The sequence below is a fragment of the Paroedura picta genome, chromosome 13, assembly GCF_049243985.1.
Source record: "Paroedura picta isolate Pp20150507F chromosome 13, Ppicta_v3.0, whole genome shotgun sequence".
Taxonomy (NCBI): Eukaryota; Metazoa; Chordata; class Lepidosauria; order Squamata; family Gekkonidae; genus Paroedura; species Paroedura picta.
Window position 1 is genome coordinate 49,333,920 of NC_135381.1, and position 10,462 is coordinate 49,344,381.

At 54.4% G+C, this 10,462-nt stretch overlaps 1 protein-coding gene across 1 annotated transcript; it reads right to left on the bottom strand.

Annotated features, from left to right (window-relative positions):
- Positions 1–490: 490 nt before the first annotated feature.
- On the bottom strand, positions 491–7,151 carry LOC143822429 (uncharacterized). Its single transcript, XM_077307546.1, has 5 exons — positions 7,029–7,151; positions 3,837–3,910; positions 2,806–2,882; positions 2,158–2,308; positions 491–501 (listed from the first exon to the last, which is right to left on the bottom strand). The coding sequence occupies exons 1-5, from the start codon at positions 7,049–7,051 to the stop codon at positions 491–493; spliced, it is 336 nt and encodes a 111-aa protein (XP_077163661.1). The 5' UTR covers positions 7,052–7,151.
- Positions 7,152–10,462: the final 3,311 nt, after the last annotated feature.

Genomic DNA, 10,462 nt, shown 5'->3' on the forward strand with positions numbered 1-10,462 from the left:
CCAGGAAAGGCAGCTGAATCGGAACAGATGTCTGGAGGCTGTGGTGGGGAAGGCTTATCTGCACAGAAGGAACCCCGTTGCTCTGAAGGGAGGTGGTGCCCTACCACGGAAAAGGGACCCTAACTCACCCTGCTTCTTCTGCTGCAATTGCATCAGCTGTCCAAAGACCTCCCTGGCCTTCTCCCGGACCTCCGCTTCCGGGTCGGCCAGGGAGACGGACAGCTTCGCCACCACGTGCCCGAATGTATGCTGGCTGAAGATCTAGATTGGAAGCAGAAGAAGAGGCCTCGCTTGTCCATCCAGAGACGGCCCCGGAGCCCTGAACCACTGGGGTCTTCCCCCTCCTGACCCTCCCCACTGATCCTGGGGGGCCCTTAGAGGAGAAGGAACAATGTCCCAGGGGTGGACACTCTGGCACTTCGGGGAAGAGTCAGGCAGGCAGGGAGGGAGGGAGGGAGGGTGGGCCCTTTGGAGGCCCAAGGGCCAGTCCTCATCTTCCCCCTCCCAGAGATGGAACAGCCCCTCCTCTCTTGCTGGGCTCCACAGGCCAGATCCTGCTGGGGGTGGAGGACTTACGTTTAAGCCAGGCATTTTGCAGGCATCCAGGAGGACGTCCCTCAACAGAGCAGCTGCCCGGGCTCTGGGGGCAGGCCAGCTGACCCGGAGCCAGTATAAGAGTTGCTGTGGAAGGAAGGAAGGAAGGAAGAGGAAGGAAGGAAGCAGGCCCTCAGCCCACACCCTCGGACCAGGGCATGGTCCTCAGCACACCCTCCCCCTGCAGATCTGCCCACCAAGGAAGATCCCCAGAGAGGGTGGGCCCCAGGCTCTGGAAAGGGCTCTGTTCCTGTGGGAGAGCTGCCTGCCCCCAACCTGCCCCCTGAGGGGCCCGTCGTCTCCCAGCCTGGAGCCGGGGTGCCCAGTGACCCTTCCAGTTGGCGTGCTCCCACGGCTCACGGACGGCAGCTCCTTGGGAGGTCTTCCCCCAGGAGAGAGGCAAGCCACTCTGCTGCCGCCACAGAAAGCCAAATTCCAGGAATGGGGTTCTAGAGCAGCCAGGTGGGAGGGCCCCCCCATGCGGCAGGAGGGTGGGGGGGATTGTGTTGCGCCAGAGGTGACCCTTTCTCCCCGCTGGGCTCCCTTGGGATCCCCTTTGCCCATCTCCCTCCCACCTTCTCCAGCTACTTACGTCCAGCAGGGTGTCCAGGTGGCCTGCGGAGGGATCCTCCCGGATCAGGCCCCGCAGCATCCTGCGCAGGGCCTCCTCTGCCTTCTGCTGCAGGGCCTGATGGGAAGAGCGATCTGGCATGAAAAGGCTGACCCCCCCTCGCCCCAGGGCTGGCCAGGAAGCCTTGAAGACCACCACTCCATCCTTCAGGGAAGGAGGCCTCTGGATTCGGGACCCAAAGAGGGACCCTGCGTCTTTCGCCTCTTCCGGAGGAGGGACACAGCTCTCCCCACAGCTGGACCTCGTCCTCCAGAGAAGACGGGACCGCCAGGTGTGTCTGCCACCCTCTTGAGAAATCAGGTATCGCTCAAGGTACCTGGCCTGCGGGGTCTGCCTGTATCGGGGGGCCTCCGAGGACCATCCCCAGAGCCCAGGCTACAATCGACTGCCGGAGATCTGTCCTCAGGGGCGGATGGAACTTGCTGGCAGGACAGAAGGGCCGGGATTAGACTCCGTGCTGGAAGGGAGGGCAATCCCCCAGCCCTGCCGGGGCTTCGTCTGAGGCTCGCCACTTCCCCCTGAGCAGCGTGAGGGTGGAGGAGAGGATGGCAGTGCAGCGCTTGAGAGTCAGGGAGAGCCTCGGGGAGGGAGGCACTGCTCCCAGCTGGAGAACAGGTGCTGCCCTCAGGCACTCTGCCCGCATCGCCCTGAGGCCGGGCAGGAAGCAGCCATGGCCTCCCGTCTCTCCCTTGGGCTGGCTCTGTTGACCATCCTGCAGCCCCAGGACGGTCTCCCTCCCTCCCTCCCCTCCGAGGGCCTGGCACCAAGGTTCCCTCAGGAAGAAACATACCTCAGCCCTGCCACAGCCTCCATACATCCAACCATTCTCGCCTCTAGGGCAAGGAATGATTTGTGCATGATGTCCTTGGGGAGACAAAGGTTTCAAAAAGAAAACATCAGAGCTCCTTGGGCTGGGGCAGGTCTGCTCCTGCCCCCCACTCCCTTTCCTCCCCCCCCCCAGTCCTGAGTCTCACTCACTCGTATTTTCTCTGCAATCCTTTGCTTGCAAGAAGGCAGAGAACGCTCCCGGCCGTGGCAGAACCCCCGGACCGCCTGTAAGAATGCCCGGTCCTGTCTGGGGCCCTGCAAGTGGCGAGAGGCAGGCTGTGAGCCTGGCCATGGAGGGCCAAGGAGAGAAGCAGCATCCCCAGTCAGGGGCAGTCCATCTGGCTGGACACAAGCCGCTGCTTCTCCTGCTCCCGAGGAGGCTCCCTCCTGAAAGTCTCCATGGCTGCCCTGGCCCTCAGGGCACATGGCTGGACCCCGAGGAGACGGCATCCTTTGCAGAAGGAGGCAGGGTAGAGGGTCCCGTCCCTCCAAGAGGTGCTCGTGGGACAGCTGTGGGGCTTCCTAACCCAGGGGTCTGGGAGGATGGGGACCCCGGTCCCTTTTCTGCAAGCACCCCTCTCGGGGGCGGCTGCAAGTCAGTGCGGGATCCGTGTGCCGGGCCCCCCTTGCTCCTGAGACTGCCATCCCTCTGCTACTGGAGCCAGCGAAATCCGAGAGGAAGGGGAACGGAAGGGGAACAGCCTCGCAAGGGAAGGGACACTGCGCTTCTCCTGGTGCCTCGTGGGGCTTACCGTATCCTTGGCGGCCAGGAAGTGGGCGATGCATTCCGCCGCTCCCCTCTTGGGGCGCCTCCTGCAGGCAGCGGCAGCTGGGGAGGAAGGGCCCGGTTATTATGCGGAGAGATCCCGCTTTCCTTGCGCCTTCCATGGTGGCTTCCCTCAGAGCCCTTCCCAGCGGGCTCCCAGGGGCGAAGAGTCCGCTTCCGTGCCCCTGCGGGCTGATCCCCACCCAGAGGTCGGCAGAGGGAACACGTTCTGGGCTGGGTCCAATCCTGCCCTGGGGAGGGGGGGGCTTCCTTCCCTCTCGCCCCTCAGGGGTCCTCTGGATCACCGCTTCAGCCACAGGTCCAGTGGCTCCCCGGTTTGAGGGTGGGGCTCCATCCACAGCAGGAGAGAGAGGCTCCCCCCATCGACTTCTCTGCCTGTAGTGCGTGGCAGCCCCCCTCGGTGTCCCCCCAGCACCCCCAAGGGGCTCTGATGGCCACACAGCTCAGCCCGGACTGTGGAGCCCTCCTGTGTGGGGGGAGCCCGATTTGGCCTTCAGGCACAATTCTTCAGGGCCCCTACCGTGGGCACTGCTGTCGGGCACCTTCACAGAAACCATCAGGGGAGCCGTTTCGTCTCCGGGCCTCCCTCCGACTCCAGTGGGAGAATCGGCAAATTCTGTCACTCTAGGAGGAGACTCCCCCCCCCCACACCTTCTCCACATCGTGTCCCTTTCCCCCCTTCTTCGAAAGAATGGGGTCCATTAGGGCTACCCTTTTCTCCTCCCCACAGGAGCCCTCCACGAATGCCCCGTTGTCGTCTGTCATCACAGATCCGACTGGCGAAAGGGGCCATGACACACCGACAACGTACCCTAATCAATGGGGTCGGTCTTGAAGGTGCCACGAGATTTCCAAGCCCTGTCGGGCTGGTTCCAAAAGCACTCCTTGTGCGGGGAGCCACAGGGGGCCTGAGCCCTGGGAATGTCACTGTCCTCAACAGCTCTGCCGCTTCCGCCCCCCTCCCTGCCCCTCCCTGCCCTCCGTTCCACTCCTCACCTGCAGGCTGCACCTCTCCTCCGGCCCGGGGGGCGACCTTGGCCCGTTTGAAGAGGGCCCTTAAGCGCTGGAGGCTAGAAGGGAGGGAAGAGAAGGGGAGTCACTGGCCTGGCGGCACCCTGTGTCTGCAGTCCCACCTAACCACCCGCCCTGATAAGAAAGAACACTTGAGGGAGTCTCTCTGGGATGAGGGCAAGTCCCTCCGTCTCCGCATCGTGACTCTGAGGGCATCGGAGGTCTGGAGAGAATCTCCTCTGCGCTGTCCCCTGGGCACCCGGTGGAGGGACCGGAGAAGGCCTGACACACCCTTTCCCTCCCCTGACATGGAGCTGAGCGTTCGGACAAAAGTGCGTTTAGTCAAGGTTATGGTATTCCCAGTTGCAATGTATGGCTGCGAAAGTTGGACTATAAGGAAGGCCGAGCGTCAAAGAATTGAGGCTTTTGAACTCTGGTGCTGGAGAAGACTTTTGCGAGTCCCTTGGACTGCAAGGCGAACAAACCGGACAGTCCTAGAGGAGATCAACCCTGACTGCTCTTTAGAAGGCCAGATCCTGAAGATGAAACTCAAATACTTTGGCCACCTCATGAGAAGGAAGGACTCCCTGGAGAAGAGCCTAATGCTGGGAGCGATCGAGGGCAAAAGAAGAAGGGGACGACAGAGAATGAGGTGGCTGGATGGAGTCACTGAAGCAGTAGGTGCAAACTTAAATGGACTCCGGGGAATGGTAGAGGACAGGAAGGCCTGGAGGATCATTGTCCATGGGGTCGCGATGGGTCGGACACGACTTCGCACATAACAACAACAACAAGAGTTGGCCATAGACAAAGGATAGTGTCTGGGTGGCAGGTTAACATGGATAGAGAGGTTGTCGAGAGGCATTTAGCTGCACTGGATGAGTTCAAATCCCCTGGTCCGGATGAAGTGCACCCGAGAGTGCTCAAAGAACTTTCCAGAGAACTTGCACAGCCCTTGTCCATCATCTTCGGAAACTCTTTAAGGACTGGATATGACCCGGAGGACTGGAAGAGAGCAAACGTTATTCCGATCTTCAAAAAAGGGAGGAAGGATGACCCGGGAAACTACAAACCAGTGAGTCTGACCTCTGTTGTGGGGAAGATAATGGAGCAGATATCAAAGGGAGTGATCTGCAAACACCTGGAGGGCAATTTCGTGATCCAAGGAAGTCAGCATGGATTTGTCTCCAACAGGTCCTGCCAGACCAACCTGGTTTCCTTTTTTGACCAAGTAACAGGTTTGCTGGATCGTGGAAATTCGGTTGATGTCATTTACTTGGATTTTAGTAAAGCTTTTGACAAGGTTCCCCATGATGTTCTGATGGATAAGTTGAAGGACTGCAATCTGGATTTTCAGATAGTTAAGTGGATAGGGAATTGGTTAGAGAACCGCACTCAAAGCGTTCTTGTCAATGGTGTTTCATCAGACTGGAAAGAGGTGAGTAGCGGGGTACCTCAGGGCTCGGTGCTCGGGCCGGTACTTTTTAACATATTTATTAATGATCTAGATGAGGGGGTGGAGGGACTACTCATCAAGTTTGCAGCTGACACCAAATTGGGAGGACTGGCAAATACTCCGGAAGATAGAGATAGAGTTCAACGAGATCTGAACACAATGGAAAAATGGGCAAATGAGAACAAGATGCAATTTAATAAAGATAAGTGTAAAGTTCTGCATCTGGGTCAGAAAAATGCAAAGCATGCCTACTGGATGGGGGATACGCTTCTAGGTAACACTGTGTGTGAACGAGACGTTGGAGTACTTGTGGATTGTAAACTAAACATGAGCAGGCAGTGTGATGCAGCGGTAAAAAAGGCGAATGCCATTTTGGGCTGTATCAACAGGGGCATCACATCAAAATCACAAGATGTCATAGTCCCATTGTATACGGCACTGGTCAGACCACACCTGGAGTACTGTGTGCAGTTCTGGAGGCCTCACTTCAAGAAGGACGTCGATAAAATTGAAAGGGTACAGAGGAGAGCGACGAAGATGATCTGGGGCCAAGGGACCAAACCCTATGAAGATAGGTTGAGGGACTTGGGAATGTTCAGCCTGGAGAAAAGGAGGTTTAGAGGGGACATGATAGCCCTCTTTAAGTATTTGAAAGGTTGTCACTTGGAGGAGGGCAGGATGCTGTTTCTGTCGGATGCAGAGGAGAGGACACGCAGTAATGGGTTTAAACTTCAAGTACAACGATATAGGCTAGATATCAGGAAAAGATATCATGGCAAATAGATGGGGAAGAAATGGAGATAGTGACAGATTTTATTTTCCTGGGCTCCAAGATCACTGCAGATGGGGACTGCAGCAAAGAAATTAAAAGACGCTTGCTCCTGGGAAGGAAAGCTATGGCAAATCTAGACAGCATCCTAAAAAGCAGAGACATCACCCTGCCAACAAAAGTGCGTTTAGTCAAGGCTATGGTATTCCCAGTTGCAATGTATGGCTGCGAAAGTTGGACCATAAGGAAGGCCGAGCGTCAAAGAATTGAGGCTTTTGAACTGTGGTGCTGGAGAAGGCTCTTGCGAGTCCCTTGGACTGCAAGGTGAACAAACCGGTCAGTCCTAGAGGAGATCAGCCCTGACTGCTCTTTAGAAGGCCAGATCCTGAAGATGAAACTCAAATAGTTGGCCACCTCATGAGAAGGAAGGACTCCCTTGAGAAGAGCCTAATGCTGGGAGCTATCGAGGGCAAAAGAAGAAGGGGACGACAGAGAATGAGGTGGCTGGATGGAGTCACTGAAGCAGTAGGTGGAAACTTAAATGGACTCCGGGGAATGATAGAGGACAGGAAGGCCTGGAGGATCATTGTCCATGGGGTCGCGATGGGTCGGACACGACTTCGCACATAACAACAACAATCAGGAAAAGATTTTTCACAGTCAGAGTAGTTCAGCAGTGGAATAGGCTGCCTAAGGAGGTGGTGAGCTCCCCCTCACTGGCAGTCTTCAAGCAAAGGTTGGATACACACTTTTCTTGGATGCTTTAGGATGCTTTGGGCTGATCCTGCGTTGAGCAGGGGGTTGGACTAGATGGCCTGTATGGCCCCTTCCCACTCTATGATTCTATGATTCTATGATTCTAAAAGCAACCCGTCCCGCTTCCCAACCAGGATCGCTTGGGAGATCGTGAGATAAAAATTGCATAGGAAAAGAATACAGGTGCCCCACTTACATTTTTAGATGTTTTTCAGCCATGGTCTTACAAATATATACAAATAATATATACAAATGTACAAATAAATCAATATACAAATAAATATACAAATAAATAGATATATACAAATATATACAAATATATATATATATATAAAGAAATATACAAATATATACAGATATATACAGATATATACAAATAAATATAAAGGTATAATTAAATAAATAAAAACGAATAATATAAATGAATCAAAAAGAATAAATAAATGAATTAATAAAATAAAATAATTAAAATAAATAAATAAGTGAAATAAAATAAATAAAACAATTTAGTTAAATAAATGGATAAAGTGAAATCAAAAAGAAATAAACCAATAAACCAACAAAACACGATTTTTTTCCACGAATCTCTTTCAACTCCAACTCGGGTTACAGTGGCCCAGGGGGCTGTTTCCTGGCCTTCCCTCCCACTCCAGCATGGGATGAGTCACTCCCAGGGGGGGACAACAAAATCAGAGTCCAGTGGCACCTTTAAGACCAACAAAGATGTATTCAGGGCGTGAGCTTTCGAGTGCAAGCACTCTTCGTCAAACTAAGAACTGACCATTATAACTGTGGGCATATATAAGCACATGTTGATCTTGTTGCATTAATAAACTGTCTCACAGCAACCAAACACAGCCACATTAGAACTCTCTGCCAAACCAGCCAATCAAACCCCTCGAACCCATTTGTAGTTCACAAGGACATATCTTTAAACCCCACCTGCAGCGCGGGGCCCCAAGTTTGAAAATGAGCAGGAGCATAAGGGGAGAGATGTCAGGGAAGAAGGGTGGATGAATGAAAACATTTTCTGCTGTTGAAAAGCTCATGTTTTTAACGCCGCTGAACCATGTTTTCAGAACAGCGCAAAAAATGTTAAATGGGCATGGCCAATTCTGTGCGCAAAAACAGTTACCCTCCAGAGCAAGACCAGAACCCATAGTTCCAGATACAAGTCATTTCTTGGCATATAAAATCTGTGTTACAGTTGGAAGTGGAATACAGAGACAGAAAAGCAAAAATAGTAAGAAAAAGACACAGTAAATAAACAAAGCCCTCCCAGGAATTGATAAATATGCAAGAAAATTGTCCTGAATAACAGTCCGGACGCTGTTTGATGGCACCTTGCAAAAACCTGGCCACAGTTTCAGATTAGGGTTGTGCATTGGGGCCCCGATTCGGACCATTTCGGATTCGAATCGGCCCGATTCAGACCGGTTCGGATTCGGACTCGCCCGATTCGGACCGGTTCGGATCCGAATCGGCCGATTCGGACCGATTCGGACCGGTCCGAATCGATTCGGGGGCCAATGCAAGTCAATGGAGGCCAAGTCAATGGAGGCAAGTCAATGGAGGCCATTGACTTGCATTGAAAGGCTCCCGAATCGATTCGGAGCTGTCCGAGCCGATTCGGGGCCAATGCAAGTCAATGGAAGCCATTGACTTGCATTGGAGCCTCCCGAATCGTTTCGGGCGTTTCGGGGCCAATGCAAGTCAATGTCTCCATTGACTTGCATTGGCAAGCCTTCCCCCGCCTTCCCCGGGGGCTGGGATGGAGGGGGTGCAAGTTGCTCCCCTGAAACTTCTTGGGGATCTCAGGGAGGGTCTTCCCTGAGTCCCCTGAAAGTTTCAAGAAGATTGGACAAAGGCGTCCAATGCTACGGGCTCCCAAAGAGGGTGCCCCTATCCGCTCCATTGGTTACAATGGAGCGTCAGGTTCTCTAGGCTGAACATGTTTCTCCATAGACTTCTATGGGGGATGTTCCTTGGGAGCCCCCAGGATGGGACCCCCTGGTGCAATCTTCCTGAAACTTGCAGGGGATGGAGGGAAGACCCCCCCAGAGCCCCCCTGCAAGTTTCATGAAGATTGGACCAAGGGGTCCCCATCCTATGGGCTCCCAAAAGCATGAGAAAAAAATGATTACAGAACAAGGAAATTGAAACTTTCAGGGGACTCAGGGAAGACCCTCCCTGAGATCCCCAAGAAGTTTCAGGGGTGCAACTTGCACCCCCTCCCTCCCAGCCCCCGGGGAAGGCGGGGGAAGGCTTGCCAATGCAAGTCAATGGAGACATTGACTTGCATTGGCTCCAAACAGAGGCCAGGTAGGGACTCTCTCTCCCAGGTGCAGGGGAACCTGTGGCTGGCAGCCTAAGCAGCCTCCAGGTGAGAACTAAAGAACCAATAAGGTCCACTGAGTTCTCACCTGGTTTCCCCTGCAGAGGAGAGGGGAGCCCTGCACTGGCCTGTGGGGGGGATATCCCTGCACCACTAGGAACACTAGTGGCTCAGGGATGTCAACCTCCAGGGGAGACCTGGAGCTCCCCCCAGAAACCCCCAGTGAAGCTGTAAAGCTTCACGGCGCCTACGCACTAACCCAGGAGAGCCTCAGAAAGCAAATGGAGGAGCTCAGAGGCGAATCTGGATGCTCCATCCATGCTGTGGACTCATCACTGGCTCTCCCATCCAGCCTCCCCCCTCTAACAAATACAAAGCAAGAGGAAGACTTGCTTTTCACAACCCAAAGGTGTATCAAAGCAGCTTCCACTCACCTTTCCCTTCCTACGCTTGGGCCACCGCCCTCAAACACCACAAATCCAACTGCTCTACTCAGGCCATATCCTGAGAGAGCCCTGGCAGAGCTGTTCTGAGAGAACAGCCCTGGCAGCAGCAAAAAGACACATTCCCCCCCCCCCAGAAGTCCACACACGGTGCAGTGGACACTGGTGGGGAATCCAACAACCTAACAGGCCACCGCCTCAAACCACCTCTAACCCAACTGCTCTACTCAGGCCACATCCTGAGAGAGCCCTGGCAGAGCTGTTCTGGGAGAACAGCCCTGGCAGCAGCAAAAAGACAAATCGGCGCACGCACAACAACAAACTCCTCCTGGGCACCCACTGAGAAATGCTCAGTTACTTCTTGGGTTTACCTTGAGCTCTAAGGCTCACTTTGGGGCTGGGAAAAGTTTTCCAAATGGGTGGCATGACTGAGGGACCCAGATTTAATCTCTGGCCCTCTGGTGATTGCAGAATTTCTGTTTGTGTGGTTGGGGGGGGGGCAATTTAGATTGGCCAGGGCACTGGTCCTGTCTGAATTTTTACCTTGGGCGAGCGTTTTTCATCCCCGCCACCCAGAACAGACTCAGAGGGGATGCAGTCCCAGCAATTCTATGCTCACCTCAATCCTCCTCCAAGAATAGTTCTGGATGGCCAAGAGCCGGCACGTTGACCTTGAGGAAGACCAATTGCTGGACTCTTTCAGGCGCCAGGCGGGAGCGATACTCACAGACGCTGCTGCTCACATGAGAAAATGCCCGCTCGCTCTGGACGCTCGTTGGCGGGCACGAAAGGTAGACACGGGCCAGACGGGAGAGGGCCGGCCAGACCGCCTCCATCCTGGCCCAGTATCTC